This window comes from Abramis brama, assembly GCF_963993115.1.
Source record: "Abramis brama genome assembly, chromosome: 13".
NCBI lineage: Eukaryota > Metazoa > Chordata > Actinopteri > Cypriniformes > Leuciscidae > Abramis > Abramis brama.
In genome coordinates, this window is record NC_139975.1 from 38593033 (window position 1) to 38614965 (window position 21933).

Sequence of the window (21933 nt, forward strand, 5' to 3'; positions counted from 1 at the left end):
CTTTGGATAACCAACTGTAACCAACTGACAAAAAACAGCAGTTCTCATGTCATGTCTGTGTGCACTTCTGATGTTTGACGGTTAGTTTAGAAGTGTTGTGTGGATTGTGGGTTTAGCGACATCACTGTACGTTTATAACTAACTATCTGCCACTAAATCAACAAGCATCACGAAACGGTTTCACTTTCCTGAGACACGCCACAGCTTGTTTTCACCGGTGGTTTATCTGTACAGTCGAGTGACGAATAGGACACATGTCTTCATAAGACTTCCTCTCGCTGAATGATCTGCATGATGAGCTGGAAAGCACCAACACACACACACACACACCGCAGCTCAGTCCAACAGGTAGGAAAAACTGCACAACAACTTCTGTTGCTTAACTCTTACTTTCTAGGTACACTCGAAACATACCTGGATTAAACAAACAAACAAAAATATAGTGCAGCATTCATTTTTAACCTTAAATACAGATATGAAGTTAAATGTGAATTGCAAATATGTATTTGTGATTATGGTAGTTGATTCTGTTGTTGCTATTTTCGTAGTTGCGTTATCTGATGAATTGTATTTCACAAAGTTTATTTCACCGTGGTTTTTCAAAATCATAGCTGTATCATGATGTTTGCTCTGTGCAGTCGCAGCAGAAACTACACACACTCTCTCCTGTGCCAACAAGAAATAAAACGACTCTAACTGAAGAGAATAATAAATCAGCAGATTTGCATACTTGTCTAACCCGAGTTCCTCTATTTGCTCAACATGTGCTCTCAGTTTTACAGCACACTCAGCTTTACATTAAATACTGATTTTAATGACCAAAATGTTATACAAAAAATATATATATATATTGAAATTACTATCAAATCAAAATTCAAGGCTGGCAGATCCATTAATTGGAAAAAATAACAGAATCAAAATATGAGACATGAGCACACAAAGAGGTACAGTTTTACACACCCGCATTCGTCACACAAACACTTCCTTCAGGCTTGTACAGGAAGGGAGGTGACATTTTTGAAACCTTATACGAACGTTACAATTTAATCACATATAAAGTAGCCTGTATTGAGTCACTCTAGAAAGCCACTCCAAAAATTTCTGAATTTTAATGCAATAGATATGAAAATATCAAAGTATCAAAAGTGCATCTGCTGTAGTTCATCCACTGTTGTTTGTCAACCATTTTGCTTGAAAAGTATATTTGTGCCGTGTGTGTGTGTGTGTGTGTGTGTGTGTGTTGCAGTTTACCAGTAATTACTCAGTAAAATGAATTCAAAGTTTCATTCAAAGTTGTTTCAATTTTATTCCACAGTGATTTTCTGCTGTCTACAATAAATGAAATCAAAGTTTGACCATGACATCCATGAATGCGTCGTGTCCGAACACATGTTCAGCTAATATGACTGGCTGGAATACAGCCATGAACAAGCTCTACACCATCTTCTACCTGATCATCTTCATCCCGGGCCTGCTGAGCAACACCCTGGCTCTGTGGGTGCTGTGTCGATTCATAAGGTCAGCGGTTCAGCATTATTAATGCCTTTATAAAGCCGGATGCACACTGTACTATTGTGGCCACGACTTGGCCGTCTGAGTCAAATCTTCTGAATGCTAAAAGATTCCTTTGATCCTGGCCTTCTCAGAAGTTTTGAGTCTCCTGAATTTCTCCTTCCACAACCGTCAAATCAAAAACTAATAGCAGCACAGAAACTGATGATGCAATAAGTGAGACAGCAACAAACCACCAAATGTTCCACCCATTTTCTCTTTTCAAGAAAAGCCATGGTCAATATTAGCGCTAGACATGGTAGTTGTTTGCTATCCACCATTTCTATCCGGCATGTAAACATTCACAGCAGGGCTGCCAACTTTTGAGTTTAGCTTGGAGTGAGATGGGGGGGGGGGGGGGGGGGGGTATGTAAAAACAAATATTGCATGACAATAACTGTAATTGTGATTGTCAAAACATTTGGTAACTAAATAGAATTTTATGAAGTTTAGTGACAACATGTTACAATGTTTACATTGTACAATGACTGGTATAGGATACAGTTTTTATTATTGCTTGAGAAAAATGTCAAGATTTCAATTCCATTCTTGTGATTTGATTCCGATTTTGATTCAATATTGACTATTTTGGATACATGTTTATTTTAAATTTTATTAAAAAAAATTATCTCACCAATGCTGTAAACATAGAGGGCCTAATCTGCTGGTATTATTAAAGGTTAAAAATAATATTAAATTAAATATAATGCAGTTTTTGTTATAATAACAATTATTTAATGACATAAGTAAAAATATAATAAATATGTAATATAGTGCTCAGCAAAATCTCCTCTCTAGCTATTTTTTCTATTTAATTAACATGCTATGGTCGTTAAATGGCTTTCCTGAGGTAAATGTAACGTTATGTGACATAATTGTTCTCCTGCTGTTATATTGACCTCTTTCCATGGTTGAAAAACACTAATTGGTCGATATTATGTATACTTTCGGTAAGTTGTACTGCATCTTTAAATAAAAAAGTAACAGATGATCGGTTCACGTGCACTTGAACTGAGGCGCTCAGCGATCTGTCACGTCACATTTACAAGCGCCAAAGGTATTTTTGTCTGAATTTCGTAATAAAATTGACGGAATCTAAGAGCTGAGAATTAGTTTAATATTAAAAGTACCTCTTTGCTCCACAATTTTTCTGTGCGTGAGAAAATGGATGTGTGGCGTGAGAGCGTGTGAAAAGTGTCAACTGCGTGAGTCTCACGCTCAATGCGTGAGAGTTGGCAGCCCTGTCACAGTACGTGTCATTAACTGATGATGAAACTCTGGGCGAGTCTGACACGCAACAGTCGTGAAGGACTGCTATGAACCGTACAGTGTGCATCTGTTGGAGAACCAAGCGGGTTCACAATATTCAATATTACAACTATTATCATTCTTAGTCACTTTGTTCATAGGTGGTGCAATTAGATTTTTAGCATGTTGACAGGCCTTCTGTAACACTTGTAATGCTGGTTATATAAAAACTTTTTGATATGTTAAGGATTAGCTCACTTCAGAATTAAAATGTCCTGATAATTTACTTGCCCCCTCATCATCCAAGATGTTCATGTCTTTCTTTCTTCTGTCGAAAAGAAATGAAGGTTTCTGAGGAAAACACTCCAGGATGTTTCTCCATATAGTGACTTCAATGGGGTTCAACGGGTCGAAGGTCCAGATGTGAGTTTCAGTGCAGCTTGAAAGTCTCGACACGATCCAGCCGAGGAATAAGAGTCTGATCTAGACAAACCAGTGGACATTTTATAACAGAAATAAACATTTATATACTTTTATCTACAAATGCTGGTCTTGCACTTGCTCTGATGCGACACACATTGCGTAATCCATAGCTATCTCACAACCAACTTGTACGAATTCATACAATTTGTCTAAACTCCAGTGATGCGTACGTATAGGGGTGGGGTCAGGGGTAGGTAATTCGCACGAATTCATACGAATTGGGCAATGCGTAAAATAAGTACGATTTAGCAAAAATCGTACGAGTGAGGTCGAATGAATTCGTACGAATTAGCCACCTTGTTAAATATGTACGAATTGTTGTGAGATCGTGTTGCGTAATCACGTTGAAAGGTTGGCAAAAGTACCGATCCAGTGTTTACAAAGCATACGTGCAAAGACTAAATCAAATACCCTTTACAAAATAAAAGGTAAAACAACGATGTCGGACGATTTTGAAGTTGGAAGAGAAAATTAGATGGGAGTTTTTCACCCTAACCGCGGGTCTTCCGCCTACGTCACGCGTGACTTTCCAACGTGACTATGTAATGTCATCACAGCTAGTGCAAGAAGTAAATAAATGTTTATTTCTGTTATATGTTAAATGTCGGCTGGTTTGTCCAGATAAGACTCTTATTCCTCGGCTGGATCGTGTCGAGACTTTGAAGCTGCACTGAAACTCACATCTGGACCTTCGACCCGTTGGACCCCATTGAAGACACTATATGGAGAAACATCCATTTTCCTCAAAAACCTTCATTTATTTTCCACTGAAGAAAGAAAGACATGAACATCTTGTAATAATTTAGAGGGAGAGTAAATTATCAGGAAATTTTAATTCTGAAGTGGGCTAATCCTGTAAATTAGAAATTTCACCATTAAGAAAGACCTTCCTTGTCAGTTTAATGTAATTGTGATGGTACTGATCGAGCCTGATCAAGGCACTTGTTTTTCTTGTATTTCATGAGGTCAGTTTAGAGTTGCTTGTGTCTTCTAATGCCACGGCTTCTCTTCGATTCACAGCAAAAAGACGAAGGCCATCATCTTCATGATCAACCTGACCATAGCCGACCTGGCTCACGTGCTGTCGCTGCCACTGCGGATTCACTACTACATCCAAGAAGACTGGCCTTTCGGCAATGTGTTGTGTCTGCTGTGCTTCTACCTGAAATACCTGAACATGTATGCTAGCATCGTGTTCCTGGTGTGCATCAGCGTCCAGCGCTGTGCGTTCCTCATGCGCCCGTTCCGGGCCAAGCAGTGGAAGTCCCGCTATGACGTGTGCATCAGTATCGCAGTGTGGCTGGTGGTGGGTTTCTGCTGTTCACCCTTCATTTTAATGAGGAAAGTACCAGGAAATGAAACAAGAGATTGCTTCAAAGATCTGCCAATGAAAAAGCTGGATTTTCGCTTAGCCATTTCCATGATGGCCGCTGCTGAATTCTTAGGATTTATTGGTCCATTAATTGTCATCATCTTCTGTACTTGCTTGATAGTGAACTCTTTGCGACAGCGTACCCAAAAGGAACAGTCCACTGGCAACACGAAGAAGGCCTTGCGCATGGTTAGGGTGTGCACAGGAGTCTTCCTCTTCTGCTTCGCTCCCTACCACATCAACTTCCTGTTTTATCTGATGGTTACACAGTGCATCATAACAAACTGTGAGGTGAGTCAGGCTGTTAGACACTTTCACCCGATCTCTCTGTGCATGGCGAGCCTTAACTGCTGCCTCAACCCGCTCATCTACTACTTCCTGACCACTGAGTTCAAGCAGCAGCTGTCGAGCCACGGCAGCTCCGTGCTCAGGGGCCGGCTGATGAGCACGGAGAGCACCAGTTCATACAGGGAGTGAGTCCCTCAGCAATCAGAAAGCCAGCACTTCTGTTCAAACATACACATTTAGTGTAGGGCTGCAACAAGCAACTACTCAGTATTAGTATGCCTAAATCTTGCCTTTACAGTTTTTTACAATTGCTAAGACACATTTCTTAAAACCTTAACCCATTTTCTCACAACATTAAAGTCCCACTGAAGTGCCTTGGAACGCACAGCTTTGTTTGATGCGTTGACGTAATCTCCACTGAAAGAGGCGGGACATATCGAATGGCTCCTCCCCCTTTTCAAATAGCCAGTAGCCAGTGTTTAGTCTACCTCACAGGCTGACAGCACCATGGAAGCGCTGATGAAACGCTGGATTCGATAGTAGAGGATTCATTCATTTCATTCTTAACCAATGAACAGTTGGAAAACGGAATAAAACAAGCGTTTGAGCAAACGAACACACACTCAAACCCATATTGCTCCGTGACGTGACTCGCTTTGGTCAGGTGGTGTTTATAGTGGAGGGGCGGAGCTGTAGATTCTAGAGAGCATTTGATTGGACAGAAGATGTGATCAGAAGCTAAAGTCTGCAGTGACGTCATAAAAATCCCTGATCCATTTTAGCGGAAGTGAGAGACTGTAAGTTTTTAATGCTTATATCTCCTAAATGTTCATTTTTTTTTTATTGTTTTGGAACACACCAGCTTATTCATAACCTTAAGGCTAACATATTCATACTAAAACCTAAAAAACTTGATTTCAGGAGGTTTTTATGATTTAAAATCTTCAAACTACTCACAAACCCCCAAAATCAAACAAAGCTTTCACACATCGGTCAATATATAAGCAATACAGAGCATTCATAGATGGAGAACAGCATCCAGAGCATGTAGTTACAGAAAAAAAAGTATAATGCATACAGTCTGAACAAAATCAGATTTTTTTTTTGTAATCACTGCTTAATAAGGTGAATATATTATATACCGTTTGTACTGCAGATATAGTATTATATTGAGTATTGTATACTATTGAATATCTGTATATACTGTAAAAATACAGTAGTATTATACTGCTAAAGCCCTTGAAACCTCAGTCGTGGAGGGATGCTGTCCTGTAGAGTTCATCTCCAGCCCTGGTCAAACTCACCTGTGGCCCTGCAGGACTGAGTTTGCCCATGTCATACAGTAACTCAGAAGAGTCAGTATCATGTCTTCATGTTGAGTTCAGACTGAGGAAAAGCCCTGTAGAGCCAAGCCTTGACAACACTGACCTACTCTTCCTCTCAGATTGTTCACATCATCATTCAGTGCATCTGTGCACTCTGAGCTGCTGGCTTGTATTATGTACAGTTATGTACATCATTAGAAACAAGTGAATGGTAAATGGACTGCATTTATAGAAATATGGACTGAACCACCAACCTTCCGGTTTGTAGACCTACAAACATAAACCACTGAGCCACTGCCACCTAAGTGTGAATGACTCAGAATTCTCACATTTAAAATGTGAGAGAGAGTGTGTTTAGAGTTTTGCAACAAAAAAAATGCATGAGATTTGTAAATGGCGTCTAACTGCATGACCTTGTTTAATGTTTTGCAGAAAGAGTGATTTATTCGAATTTATTCGAAATATAAAGTTTACAACATAAACTGAAAATTTGTCTATCAAGTATTGTTTTGACCAAAATGATTCCCTTTCATTGCGTAGTTGCAAACGCTCTATGAAGTATTTGAAGTTTAATAGTGACAGGCATTAAAGACAGATTCATTTGAATAGAAGTTATGAAACAGAAAATAAATTTCTATTGACTGCATGACAGAGACATTTTTATATAATGCAGACATCAAGTTCTAACAGGATGAACTGATAATGTACAGACGAAAAGCACTGATAGGAGTCAAAATGCAAAACTAAACTAAGTATTCCATTTAGTTTACTGACTGAGCAAACTAATCACACCAGGTTATTTGACGAAATCAAAAAAAAATGCTGCATATTCTTCGATCTATGTGTAACGGAGGCCAGCTAGTAGTTGCTGTGTGAGTAAACCTCACTCCTATGATCTCAATTGGCGCTCTAGCGACAGTCGCTAGAGGCTGCAGTCTTTAGCCTCCTTGTTAGAGCGCCTGACTCTCACGCCGGAGACCAGGGTTCGAGGCCCGCACGGAGCGGGGTGTGAAGGACCCGGTGAGAGGGGTTACATATGGACATCAGATAACAAAAATGAGATACTGCTTTCACACTCTTCATGTGTAGTTGTTTACCTTTTGCTTTATGCAGTATTGCATTGTACCTAGAATAGATGAGATTAAATGTTCAGTATGTTAATGTTTAATAAATTAGATTAAATGTGTTTCATGGTGTTTAATTGTAATGAAGTTAAATGTAAAATAAATTTGAAAACGGTTTAATTAATTGATGATGTGTTTCTCCCTCATTTACTTATAAATGCCCTGAAATGAATTTGTTGTATCTGTGTATTGAATTAGTTTCTTGTTCACTTCCTGTATGGATAAGAACAACGTGAGCCTTCCCCAAAACATTTCCCTTTGTGTTCCACAGAGAAAAAAAATATCATGGTTTAGAATGACATTAGGGTAATTAATTAGTTACGGCATGTTGTTGAGGTCGTGAGATGTGTCTGGGATTTTAACAGTTAAAGGTGCACTATGCTAGCCTGGTCCTACCAGACTCTCGTACACTTCATTCGTACTTCATTGACAAGCGTTAACTTCCTTGAAGGCGGGAACTCTGTTGAAGTTTAAAACTATTGGATCTGCTCAGAGCCACTCTGGATCTGCCATAACCAATCGCTAACGTTTGGTCGTGACGTAACCCTACAACTCAAACTAGCGCACAACATCAACGTCATGGTTCTCAGCAACTCCCTCTGTTCGCTGATTGGACTGGTAAAAATTTGGCCGGAGAAAACCCACGAATATACAGCAAACCCAGTCGGTTTGTAGACGGAGTACTGAAGGAAAATGAAAATTGAGCGGAAGTACATAGGAGGGCGGAGCCAGGCTAGCACTATGCAGGATTTTCAGTAACTGTAAACACTGTGTTCAGACTTGGCCCCTCCCCATGGGCAGAGCACCACCAGAAGCCACGCCCCCGTCCCCATATGACATCAGTTGCACACGCTGCTCAACCGACTCAAGAGAACACCAGCAGGAAGATGTGCGATGAGATATTTTGTAAATATTGTTTCATGAATACATTTTTTTTTTAATGTTAATGAAAGAACAGTTATGCCAATAGTTAGATGACCGGATGTAATTTGTGAGCAAGTTTTGGCCATCTTCAGTGGCTCGCTTATAAGTTTTCATAAGGACATAATTGCATACCTAAAAATCTGGCTCAAGTTAAAGATAATAGTCAATGGCAACATTAGTGAATTGTTATTGTGTCGAGATACGACAACATAATGGAGCTTCCTGGGGCCTGTTTCAATAAGGAGGTTCAACCAACTCTGAGTTAAAACTTGAACTCTGAGTTGACTTACCCTGAGATGGGAAACTCTGAGTTTTCGGTTACAGAACAGCTGAAATTAGTTAGTTCAATCAACTCTGAGTTAAGCGCGTGCACCACAACTATAAAAAGCCATTATCAATGGAGCGCAGATATTACGAGTCACCATGGCAACAGCGCCAGACAAAAAGAGGAATTACTGTTATACAGTGTTGGGTGTAATTAATTACCAAGTAATCTAAATATTGTGATTTAATTAAAGGGATAACTCTTAATTCTTCTGTAATTTAAAATAAAATCTTATGTAATTACATTAAATAGGCTACTGCATAGACTATAGAGAACAATTCTGTATAAAACAATAGTGGATTTAACATACATTTTTAAAAAGGTATATTTTTTATGTAACCTTCTCCCTCTGCACACTTTGGTCAATTCAAGAATAGTTCATGCAATTGTATATTGTTTATTTGAAAGCATTAAAAGTCATGTTTCTTGTCTCTCCTTGTATTGTTCAAGTGTTTAAGGTTGACATGGGATTTAGTAATTAGTAATAAGTAGACCAATACTTTCTAAAGATAGTAATTATTACATTAATCTAATTACACTGTTGAAGATAACATTGATAACTATTTTAGAGTAACTTACCCAACTGTTATAATATCAGAGGTGAAACTGGAAGAACTGGAAGTATGTTATTCAACCTAATTTTAATTTTCATGTGGAGCAATCCTGCAGGCATTAAAAGAACATGGCAGCAGCTGAAAATTAAATATAAAAACATAATTCAATCAGGTAAGGCTTGAGCATATCATGGGTGAAGGCTACCTGACTTTACAAACATGTGACATATTAAATAACTAAAGCATCCAGTGTCCAGCAGTGCAGCAGCATTTTTGGCTGAGGGAATTCCTGGACGGACTTCAGAGCCAGTCACTCCCAAAGATCCAAGGGCCTTCATAAAATGTAAGAGGTTTACATATGTGTTATTTTTTAGATAGGCTATTTTTGATATTTCCATTTATTTTACTTTGGGTTAGGATTTTTATTGGTCCCAGTAGATTCTGATGGTAATATCTGTCTTTTGGAGCCTCCTGCCCCAACAGAACCCCAGGCAGTCGTAAGTCGCCTACTCAATACACCAGAAATTATGACAAATAGTGTTATAAAGTGTCCTCAACCAAATGCTCATCACATGGGGATAAAGAGTTTCTGCTGCCACAGAGAGGCCTACAGAGGTAATGTTAATATTATGTGTCTACACATCAAACAATCTACACATTCAGATTGTTTCAAATTTTTATGTGGATAATCTAAGTTTAAGATTGTTTCAAATTTTTATGTGGATAATCTAAGTTTAAATCTAAGTATAAACGTGTATTCTTATCTCTCCCCGCGCCCCCAGAGTGTGGAAGAACAGCAGGAGGACGGTCCAGCAACTTCTGTTGCACAGATCAACACATTTCAGTGATTTCCAGTAAATGCCACAGTTTAATTCTGTAGAATTTGTTTAGAACTACATTATGTAACTCTAATCTACTACTGTATTTTCAGTTGCCAGTTAATGAGTTATATAGACTTCATCTTATTAAAAAAAAATTGAAAAAAACTGCAGTAAAAATAGCAATATTTTATTTATTAATAAAATATTAATTTTATTCATACAAATGTACTGAAAGAATGAATGAGGTGTTTAAACACTGCTTCCCCTTTAAAAAAGGGGAGGAGACCGATAGAAACTCTGGGTTTACCGAAGAAAACCTGCTCCCGACCAGGTTAGGTTCACAGAGTAAGTTACCATGGTAACTGACTCTGAGTATAAGTTACCTCTCTTTCAGAAACGGGCTTGACTTACTCTGCTTTCTCAGGTTTAACATACCTCCCATTCTGAATCCCTCATTTCAGGGTTAACATACTCAGAGTTTTCACTTAACCTCTTTTCTGAAACAGGCCCCTGAGCTTCAGAAACAGACAATGAAGTCCCGCCCTCACCTGTGCCGTGATTGGCTGGGGCAACACACCTGCTGACCAAAGATTACAGCCCAGAAACATGCCGAACACTGCAATAGAAGACGAAAATAAGACATTACAGGTACAGGATGGTGTCTCTGTAGTCACAAACACCACATACTTGTAGCGGACCATAAGTAAGAGTCATTATTTTTGTACAAGTCTATACTTTATTTTTTTCTCCAAAGAAATCACCTTTAATAAAAGGATGCATTAAATCACTGTCTTCCCTTGAGACCTTTACATTATCCTAGTTTATACCTCAATATAGATTTTCAGGGAATGTGAATGCAGCGCAAGAATCAGGATCTAGCTGTCAGAGTTATGTTATGTCTTGTCTGAGTTATTGCTCAATTGCTGTTTTTCCTTTGACCCACATTTTCCCATGTGTTTGATTCTTTAACCCTGTTTCACCTGTGTCAGGTTAATTAGTCATTATAGTCACCTGTCTCCTCATTAGTCAACTCATCAGTTCCTTTGTTTGTTAAAAAGTATTTAAGCCTTCAGTTTCAGTCGGTTGCTTGTCCTGTGTTGTTTTGTGTTTATGGTTATGTGGTAGTTTATCTCCTAGTTATTCTCTTGTTGAATTATTAATTAAAAGATTATTCTGTTGGACTGTAGCGTGTGTGTTTTACAGCCACTAACAGTAACACTAGCATGTGGCAGTGATGGGAAACCGAGGCTTTCTGAAGCATTTGAGGATTAAATCAAATTGTGCTGAAAAAAGGTTAATTACTTGAAGCTTTTAACAGTGTGCATTGGTGACATCTGGTGGTCACACTGGTTTTCTACAACATATGTAGCAAATCACCACAGAGAAGAAAAAGCATGACCAAGCAAAGCTTCAGAAGTCTGTGGCATACAAGAGAGGGATCAGTACAGTTCTGTCTAATCACATCTAAACTATAGTCATGTGTAGCCTGGTCAACAGATTCACATATTGATCAATAATATTAAGTATACAAGTTTTTGATCATAATTATAGTTTTTGTAATTGAAAAAATATTTTGGGTGTTCTGTTTTAAAGGGCCCCTATTATGCTATTTTAAAGTTTCCTAATGTTGTTTTTGGAGTCTCCTACAACAGGTTGACATGCATCAAAGGTCAAAAAACTGTTAAATTTCCTCAATATATACATTTGCACATCGTCACATTTTCAGTGATTCTCAAATGACTTGTCAAATGAATCAATCTCTCTAAATCCCGCCTTTCCGCGATATACTCTGCTCTGATTGGCCAGACAGCTCAGTCTGTTGTGATTGGTCTACCGCGTACAGCTCGTTGAAAACAAAAACGCCCATTGCCATTACAACGTCAGCTCTGCTTGTCCTGAGGCTTCCTACACTGTCAACTAAACACAGTAATGAAAAACTACGTCGATTTGACCATATCAGTGCGAGCGCGAGTCCGATGATGAAACACTGGAAGAACTAGTTATTGAACCCGAACCTCCATCAGGACGACTCGAGCAGGACTCAGTGTTTCTCAGTGATACCAGAGCCCGTCTACGGAGAGCCTTGGCACTTCCTATTAGCCCCATTGTATCGATCTTGGTTGCAGTTCCATTAGAATTCCACTGGAGGTGATCGCGGGCGAGTGCAGACTGAATGGGAGTCTATGGAGCTAGACGGCTAAATGTGTCTCTTTCACCCGATTGCCGTTGAGAAATCTCAGATTTTATTGTAGGTTTTGCAAGTTCAACATGGGTTATAGGTCGAAAGTTGAATGAACGAGTACTTATTTCTTTTCGATTTCTTACAGGTTGAGTTGTTGTTGCCCATAACACGCTAGCATTCTGCTAATGACGTCAGCATTCTGACGTCATTGACATTTTAAAAGACTTTTTAAACCAAATAAGTGACTCTAAAAAATCTAACACCCAGCAATGTGTAATTTCTTTGCATCTCCTTTCGAATACAACATTCAAATTACTAGACAAAAAATTATATCCTGAGAAAAGTGGATTTTGAGGGTTTTTCGCCATAGACCTCCATTCATTCTGCACTCGCCTGCGAGCGCCCCCGCATGGACAGAGACGTGTTACTGCAGCCAGTCCAGAAACCGAAAGTAAGCAGAGAGTGCCAATTCTCTTCCTATTAGACATTCTCTGGTGATACTCTACTCAGTTTGAGGAACATTATGGGATGTTGCAACTGTAATTCCTCACCATCACCATTAACAAGTGCATGTCCATCAACAAACCCATTATTTTACTTATACTCATTTATTTACAGAGTATTTTTGTAATATATTGCGGTGAACACGTGGAAACTGTATCAATAACAGTGCATGTATGGAATGTGTACATTAGCCGAGCTCTAGTGAATGACTGATGTAACATAAACGCTGGTAAAACAGATCTTGCTCCATGATTAATCTCTCCCCAAAGTAGTGAGAATGACAGACGATCTGCATTAATAGACACAGTTACAGGTAATCGTGGCCCACAGCTGATTAGCAGAAGTATTTCAGTTAGACAGTAATGTTAGCAGGAGACCTACACAATATAATACTCAAAACTAAGATTAAATATTTTGAACACCATCTTTCAAAAGTAAGCGGTTTGTGAATGCAACTCTGAGATTTGAGAAGCAGTCTTCAGTGAAATAAAGGGGACACAATTATACTGCTGTGATATCATGGTAAAGATGAACTTTAACCACTGATTCTCCACATGCTCGTCCTTGGGCAGTGAACAGAAACTGGCTTTACCTTCACATTATAGAGCACAGCGTCTCCTGGACATGATGCTGTCCAGTGTCCACAGGAATCAGCTGCCGGTTTGAGGTTTGAGTTTTCCCTGGTGTCTGCGCGTACAATAAGTGGGCGGGCAATATGCTAATGTTTCGTCTTGACGTCACAACGAAACGGCTTATGACTCGTTTGAAAAACAATTCATTTAACTGATTCAGAGTCGACTCTTACTTTTGAAATACAATATGCGGTTAACTTTCAGATTTAAAACTTTGCAGGATGTTTTAATTCACTTAGAGCTGTGTTACACATTACATGTCATTTAAAAGAAAATCCATAATAGGGGCCCTTCACCTAAAAATGAAAAGTAGCCTACTCACTACTCAAGCCATCCTAGGTGTATATGACATTCTTCTTTCAGACGAATACAATTGGAGTTATATTAAAAAACGTCCTGGCTCTTCCAAGCTTTATAATGGCAGTGAATGGCCGTTTCTGTTTTGAAGTCCATCAAAGTGCATCTATCCATCATAAAAGTGCATCTATCCATCATAAAAGTGCATCTTTCCATCATAAAAGTGCATCTTTCCATCATAAAAGTGCATCTGTCCATCATAAAAGTGCATCTATCCATCATAAAAGTGCATCTATCCATCATCAAAGTGCATCTATCCATCATCAAAGTGCATCATAAAAGTGTATCTGTCCATCATTAAAGTGCATCTGTCCATCATAAAAGTGTATCAGTCCATCATAAAAGTGTATCAGTCCATCATCAAAGTGCATCTGTCCATCATAAAAGTGTATCTGTCCATCATTAAAGTGTATCAGTCCATCATCAAAGTGCATCATAAAAGTGTATCTGTCCATCATTAAAGTGCATCTGTCCATCAGTGCTCCACACGGCTCTGGCGGGTTAATAAAGGCCTTCTGAAGCGAAGTGATGCGTTCGTGTAAGAAAAATATCCATATTTAAAACTTTATTGACTAAAATAACTAGCTTCCGGCAGACGGCCGTACGCATCTATTTACACCAAAAGAGTAACACTGGAACTTGATGCACAACGTAATGACAGCAACTGACGCCTCTCGCGGTTCAAACCTATTGTTCAAACAAACAGGGCATGGCAACCGCGTTCGTCATTACGTTGTGTGTCAAGTCCTGTGAAGGCCTCGTCGACTGTCATCGGCACAGATCCTCAAGAACCAGACAGGTCCTCCACACAGACCCTATGGCCAGCTTCAGCTCCATGCCGGGTGATGTATCTCAGGCTTTGCCAAGACCATGGGCAGGTCAATTTAACTGGTTTGCTGCGTCCTTAATTGACGGATTACACTTTTAAATGTAGCTAATTATTGGTTCAACTTACTTGAATAATCTAATCATACATATGAAAATACAAAATACACAAAACGGTTTGAATGTTGACTTAAATCTTACCAAGATTCAATTTTATATAGTTTATTCTCTTGACCATGGTGAACATATTTTGACAGGTTTTTAAACCCTGTTTTGTTTTTACACAGTTTAAACATTAAAAAAAACAATACAAAAAAATGTAGGATACACATTACTGCAACTAGTCATTTGCAGCTGTCACAGTTGCTAGGCAACAAGACCTCCATAAGTTAGTTAGCAACAATTTGTTAATAATGTGATGGTGGACTGTAAGGAACTACATTTGTTAAGCATTCACGTACAAATGTAAAGTACTGAAGTACTTTTTTCCCCTCACAGGACAGCAATACTACAAAAAACATGGTCGTTTACAATATGATGTATTTTTGTAAATTAAACTACCCAACAGTAGGCTATATAAAGTACTTTAAATGTAACAACCTTCAACCTATTCAGAAGTAAAATGCAACATAGCAGTGATATTGATATTACTGCTATGTTGCATTTTACTTCTTTACTTTTACACTTTTACTTTTACTCTTGATGCATTAAAGTATGCAAAATAACACATTTACTTAAGTAAGGTTTTAAATATGACTAGAAGTTTTTCCCCAATGTGGTACACAATTTCTCTTTTCCTTCTCTCCCTAATTAAGACCAGACCCCTGTACTGCAGAATAAACCTGGACGTTCCAGTGCTGGACAGGTTTTTTAATGAGATGGAAGACACTCGACCTGATTTTCGTCTGAGCAGGGAGGCAGTGCTGCTGGACCTGTTGAGAAGTGACCGGCAACACGGATGGGGTTCCACAATAGAGACCCTGGTATTTCTTTTCTGGCTGGCGTGTAGTACATCATACAGGGTCGTCTCCAGAGCATTTGATATGCCTCGTTCCACTGTCCACCGCATTGTCTACCGGGTCGCTGAGGAGGTGGTGGCCATTCGCCACCAAGTCATTCACCTCCCAAACACCCCAGAAGACCTGGAGGCAGTTTGCCGTGGGTTTGCAGGGCTGGCAAGACACCAGGCTTTCTTGAAAGCTGCAGGAGCAATCGACGGCTGCCATGTCCGCATCAAGCCTCCAAGCGGCCCTGATGGTCAATGCTGGAAACTGTTCCCATCCATCATCCTCCAGGCTGTTTGTGACCATCAGGGCCGCTTCATTGACACCTACAGTACGTGGGCTGGCCCGGGTCAGTGCATGACGCACGAGTGCTCCGCCACAGCCCACTGTACAGGAGGTCAGTGTACCCTCCTCCAGGGCACTTCATCCTCGCAGACGGAGGGTACCCATGTCTCCAACACCCACTCCCCCTCATCACTCCCTACAAAAGGCCAGTACGAGGTGTGGGAGCCCAGCGCTTTAATCTTCATCATTCCAGGGCACGCTCCATTATAGAGCGGCTTTTGGGATGATGAAGACCAGGTTCAGGGCCATCTTCCTGCAAGCGCTGGAGGTGCACCACACCTTTGTACCTCACGTAAGTGAATTAAAAATACATTTTAAAAATACTGCAAAATAATAAACGCAATCTGTTAAAAAATATAAATTTATTCCTTAATTCCATCTCAGGTCATAACAGCCTGTGCCATCCTCCATAACATCTGCCTTGGGGTTGGTGACATCATGGCCCCGGAGGATGAGCATGAGGAGGATGAGCATGAGGAGGATGATGCAGAGGATGAGGGGGAGCACGGTTTGGAGACGGTCAGTGGTGCTCCCTGGCGTGACCAGCTGTCTGCAGAGGTGTCTGCCCTGGAGGAGGTGCCAATTTGTAACAGGGAAGTAAGAGAATTGTAAAGTTACAATGCATAAGGAAAAAAGTTGAATGTTGTTGTATGTCGAAATATTTTATGGTTTGATTTGAGGATGTGAGTTTATTTTTTACTTTTCCCTCTTTCTGAAAATATCTCAGTGAGATGGCAGCCGTTGACTGAGTCAGCCCTGCAAACCTGTTGATATGCAATGCAGTGGACAGTGGAAATATGCACTCAAACACTCTGGAGACCATCCCAGATGATGTCCCACCAGCAGGAGGCCTTACCAGGGTCTCTATTGTGGAGCACATCCCAGTCCAGCAGCACCATCAGGGTCTCCCTGCTCAGCTGAAAGTGTACATACATTTTTGTTTTTTTCAATCCGATTTATGTACCATTAATTTGAATTGTTTTCCTGTTGTTGTAAATATTTGTAAAGTACTTGAAATCATTTTCATTTTACATGCTAAAAAAAACATGTATACAAGTCAAGAACAATTACTTGTTTTATTTCCAAATGTATTTTTTTTTTAAATTCCATATGTAAAACGTATTACAAAAATAAACAATGTACAAAAATTGCCTTGCCTCATTTACAAATAACTTAAATTCCATATAGGTTTTAACTTAACACAAACAGTGTACAGAAATTACTTTGTTTCATGTAAAAATAAGTGACAAAAAACATAAATACCAAAATTGCTTCAAACAAATGTAAATATTATTTTTTCTACCATTCTCTCAAGGAGAGAAAACAGTCTGTCCATTCTCTCCCTGCTCTCTTGTGCTCTCCTCTCCTCCGTTTCCCTCTGAAATCTCATGTCCTCCCTCATTAGCTCAATGAGCTCGTCGCTGCCTCTTTTTCTGGCTGCTGCGGCTGCTGGGACTGTCGGGGCTGCCGGGGCTGCTGAGGCTGCTGAGGCTGCTGGGACTGTCGGAGCTGCTGAGGCTGCTGGGGCTGCTGGGGCTGCTGGGGCTGCTGGGACTGTCGGGGCTGCTGGGACTGTCGGGGCTGCTGGGACTGTCGGGGCTGCTGAGGCTGCTGAGGCTGCTGGGACTGCTGGGACTGCTGGGGCTGCTGAGGCTGCTGAGGCTGCTGGGACTGTCGGGGCTGCTGAGGCTGCTGAGGCTGCTGGGGCTGCTGGGACTGTCGGGGCTGCTGAGGCTGCTGAGGCTGCTGGGGCTGCTGGGACTGCTGGGACTGTCGGGGCTGCTGGGACTGTCGGGGCTGCTGAGGCTGCTGGGGCTGCTGGGACTGCTGGGGCTGCTGGGACTGTCGGGGCTGCTGAGGCTGCTGGGACTGTCGGGGCTGCTGAGGCTGCTGAGGCTGCTGGGGCTGCTGGGACTGCTGGGACTGCTGGGACTGTCGGGGCTGCTGAGGCTGCTGGGACTGTCGGGGCTGCTGAGGCTGCTGGGACTGCTGGGGCTGCTGAGGCTGCTGGGACTGTCGGGGCTGCTGAGGCTGCTGGGACTGCTGGGGCTGCTGAGGCTGCTGGGACTGTCGGGGCTGCTGAGGCTGCTGGGACTGTCGGGGCTGCTGAGGCTGCTGGGGCTGTCGGGGCTGCTGAGGCTGCTGGGGCTGTCGGGGCTGCTGAGGCTGCTGGGACTGCTGGGGCTGCTGAGGCTGCTGGGACTGTCGGGGCTGCTGAGGCTGCTGGGACTGTCGGGGCTGCTGAGGCTGCTGGGGCTGTCGGGGCTGCTGAGGCTGCTGGGGCTGTCGGGGCTGCTGAGGCTGCTGGGGCTGTCGGGGCTGCTGAGGCTGCTGGGACTGCTGGGGCTGCTGAGGCTGCTGGGACTGTCGGGGCTGCTGAGGCTGCTGGGACTGCTGGGGCTGCTGAGGCTGCTGGGACTGTCGGGGCTGCTGAGGCTGCTGGGGCTGCTGGGACTGCTGGGACTGCCGGGGCTGAACTTGGCCCTGGTTTGTCCTCAGGGAGGGAGGTAATTAGGACAGGGGGGTTGTTGGAAGGCCTCTGTCCCAAAACCTCATCCATGAGGACAAACCATGGCTAAGTTTCAGCAGTGGATTTCCCACTCACCCCCTCACCTGTCCCAGGACACTTGCAATCCTAAGGCAGAGCAAATACACCATACCTGTTGTTAACAACAAGAACACCACAATACATTTCAGCAAAGATGTGTCAATTAACTTGCTTACCTTGTTTTTTTTTTTTTTTAAGTTGTCCCATTTTCTTTTGGCCTGCAAGGGAGTGACCTTCCCCAGCAGGTCCATTTTCTCCAGAATTTTCCTAAAAAAGGAGAAAAAAGGAAAGACTTATGAAAAATATTAAGACAGGGTTGCAATCTTAACATTAGAAAAATCACACAGCAGTACATGCATAAAAAATACTCCTGGATTATATTCCTGGATCCTCAAGTTTGCTTAAAACGTTTGTAGACAAAAAACTACATAAAAAGAGAAAGACTATTGCCTTAACTAGTTGTTGTCTCATTGCTGTGGGCTTTGTATAGGGTGAGGGCTAATTTTTGCATACAACAGGCAGCTAGTGGAAATATTACAAATGGTTAATGACTTTAATGACTTTATGACTTTTACCTCCAAGCCACAGTGGCCGAGTTTTTGGCCCCTGTAAATAAATAATCATTTTCGGCCCTTAATTGAATGAAGTCAGCCGTCTGCTCCTTGGTCCCTGAAACAAAAAGAATTACAACAGGTTTTGCCTCAGACCACCTGATAAATGAAGCTGCAGTTTTTTAGTTTAAGTTCAGGTTTTTTAAGAAACACCCCTGGGTTTTAACACTTGTTTCGCTAGCTATTTCAGGTAAATTAAACGATGTATTGCAGACACCGCTATGTTTTTCAGGTATTTTTATCTACCACATTTCAGATGGATTTGTGCTCCTGTTTTATTTACTTGAATATACCCTCCTACTTGAAATTCACTGCAAAAAATATTTTCTTACTTAATATTTTGTCTTGTTTCTAGTTCAAACATCTGAAAATTCTTAAATCAAGAAGCATTTAGCCTACTAGACAAGTAAAACATTTCTTGTTTTGGGGGAAAATTAGGTGAGTATTGCTTAAAACAATAAAATAATCTGCTAATGGGTTAAGCAAAATAATCTTAAATCAAACTGAAAACAAGATTATTTTTCTTACCCCATTTGGCAGATTATTTTGCTTATTTTAAGCATAAACTCACTTAATAGAGTTATTTTTTCCCCAAAACAATACAATAACTTTTGCTTGTCTAGTAAATGCTTCTTAATATAATATTTTTTTGATATTTATACTAGAACAAAACCAAACAACTAAGCAAGAAAAGCATTTTTTTGGAATAAACTTGCGTGAAGTTGCGTCGTCACCGTTTATATACTGGTCGTCACCGGTGCGCTATGAATTCTGGGGAAGGGTAGGCCACGAAGTGTCCATTTTTGTATCCTCCGTTTGTCAGAGAAATGAAGTGCGCATTTGGCGGCGCATTTGAATGACATACCAAACTGGAGCAGCCTTCGTCGCGCTGCGGTGACGCAATCGGCCTTCCAAGCGTGCAGAGTTTGAATTGGGACAGCCTTCTTAGCACTGCTGTGACGCAATCTGCCTTCAAACGCGGCCTTCGAAGCGTGCAGAGTTTGAATTGGGACAGCCTTCTTAGCACTGCTGTGACGCAATCTGCCTTCAAACGCGGCCTTCGAAGCGTGCAGTGTTTGAATTGGGACAGTCTTCGTCGCACCGCTGTGACGCAATCGGCCTTCAAACACGGCCAATCGACCTTCAAATACGGCCTTCGAAGGATGCAGCCTTCACATTGGGACACAGCTAGCGTCAATCCAGGACCAGGACGAACAAGGTAAAATGTGGTAAAAATAGGGTACAAAATTTAACTAATAGATATCACCATGAAACTTTCATAGTTGATTACCTACATTAAGACAATATTATTTTGTATTACAGGTTTTCTAAAATGTTATGTTTAAATATGCAAATTACATTTTGTATCTAATCAAATATGCGCTAATTTGCATATATTTCAAGAACTGAAATCTGAACACTGGATTAAGCCTGGGTGAAAGTTATTATTTTATTTTGTTGACATATTAGACTAGGATGTTTTTACACAGGGAATATCTATTTTTATTACTTCATAAATCACTTTCAACATGCACAAAACAATAATTAATGTTTGTCATCACTGGGCTGCAGATAGGGCTATAGGCTAACATTCATCCTGGTGTTGTAATTTCTTTTTTTCTCTCTCTCTCTTTCTTCAGGTTATGACAGACTTCACATGTTGGACTTCTGTCCAAGTTTGCCAATGGTTGAGAGATATTAACTTGGGTGATTCTGTGAAACTTTAGTGGGTGAGCTTCAAGTATTCTGTGATCGGTGCACCAGTGCCCTAACTGACATGGAAGAGCAGTCTCTTACAACAAATACCTCAAACACCTGCAATATTTCCATGAGAATGAGCCACATTTCTTTGTTGTATGTGGACACAATGGCTGCCATAAAAGGTACAAAAGAGTGAGTTCTTTACGTGTCCGTGTTTTTTAGACTCATAAAATCTTAAGAAACGCAGAGGATTCTGAGAACAATCAAGAGGCTCCAGGCACCTCAACTACTTTCAACGATTTTGAGGAGACTTTTGATTCTGAAGAAAGAAATATATATTTTTCGGAAAAAAATATGTGGGTTCAGATCACTAATTGAGAGACATTTTGCATTGTTTTGTTTAAAACTTCAAGAAAACCACATCATACTATACTAATTGAACTTTTTAATGAACACTCTAAGGACCTTCTACGGTTTTGTCTAGAAGAAACAAATATCAATATTGATAATCATTCAAACTTAAAGCCCTTGGTTGAAGACAACCTCTTTGGGAAGTGTTTTGATGTTATTGTGTCAGACTATCAGTTTGAGAGATACTGTATTAGAGAGTTTGGGTTAATTGAACCAGTCGAGTATTTACTCGGATATGACTCAACAGGAAGAAAAGAGACTTTCCACTATATTCCCATTTTCGAAGTTTTAAAAAACATTCTGAAAAGAGATGATGTTTTTCATTATGTTGTGGAAGACAGTTTTTGATGGAGAAACACTTAAATACTTCACAGATGGATTCATTTTTCAGAAGCATGCTTTTTTGATTGTTCTGAGACACAGCCGAGGCTCCAGTTATGAATTACTGATGAATTTGAAATTGGAAATTGTTTAGGATCCAAAAGGCAGATCCACAACATTTTAAGTGTCTACTTTGTTCTTGGAAATATTCCTTTGAAGTATCCTTCCAGTCTTCAAAATACACGTGTGGCTGTACTTGTCAGAAACCGATTGCATCAGAAGTATAGTTATGAGCAAATTTTTCCTCTTCTTCGTGACCTTTAGTGGCGTGGTGTATCAGTTAACATTGAAGACCAGTCCTGTGTTTTCAAAGGCTCTGTGATTTCCATTTGTGCTGACAATTTATCAGCCCATTCTTTGGCTGGCTTGAATACTTGCTTTAGTCAAGGACGGATCTGTCGTTTCTGTCTTTGCCAC

General features: G+C 40.7%; 2 protein-coding genes across 2 annotated transcripts; both read left to right on the forward strand.

Annotated features, from left to right (window-relative positions):
- Positions 1–207: 207 nt before the first annotated feature.
- Positions 208–7515, forward strand: p2ry10 (P2Y receptor family member 10). The gene is made up of 3 exons (XM_084133387.1): positions 208–348; positions 1316–1518; positions 4303–7515. Exons 2-3 carry the CDS (start codon positions 1358–1360, stop codon positions 5129–5131), a joined length of 990 nt encoding a protein of 329 aa, XP_083989513.1. The 5' UTR covers positions 208–348; positions 1316–1357; the 3' UTR covers positions 5132–7515.
- Positions 7516–10280: 2765 nt separating this feature from the next.
- LOC311094801 (uncharacterized protein) lies at positions 10281–16845 on the forward strand. Its single transcript, XM_084132974.1, has 3 exons — positions 10281–10663; positions 15331–16156; positions 16249–16845. Exons 1-2 carry the CDS (start codon positions 10622–10624, stop codon positions 16072–16074), a joined length of 786 nt encoding a protein of 261 aa, XP_083989100.1. The 5' UTR covers positions 10281–10621; the 3' UTR covers positions 16075–16156; positions 16249–16845.
- The last annotated feature ends 5088 nt before the right edge of the window (positions 16846–21933 follow it).

Excerpts from the sequence above, each read along its gene's own strand:
- LOC311094801 (XM_084132974.1), top strand. The coding sequence starts at position 10,622 with ATGCCGAACACTGCAATAGAAGACGAAAATAAGACATTACAG. Across the intron at positions 10,664-15,330 it reads ACGAAAATAAGACATTACAG|ACCAGACCCCTGTACTGCAG; the intron begins GTACAGGATGGT and ends TCCCTAATTAAG.
- p2ry10 (XM_084133387.1), top strand. The coding sequence starts at position 1,358 with ATGACATCCATGAATGCGTCGTGTCCGAACACATGTTCAGCTAATATG. Across the intron at positions 1,519-4,302 it reads GTGCTGTGTCGATTCATAAG|CAAAAAGACGAAGGCCATCA; the intron begins GTCAGCGGTTCA and ends TTCGATTCACAG.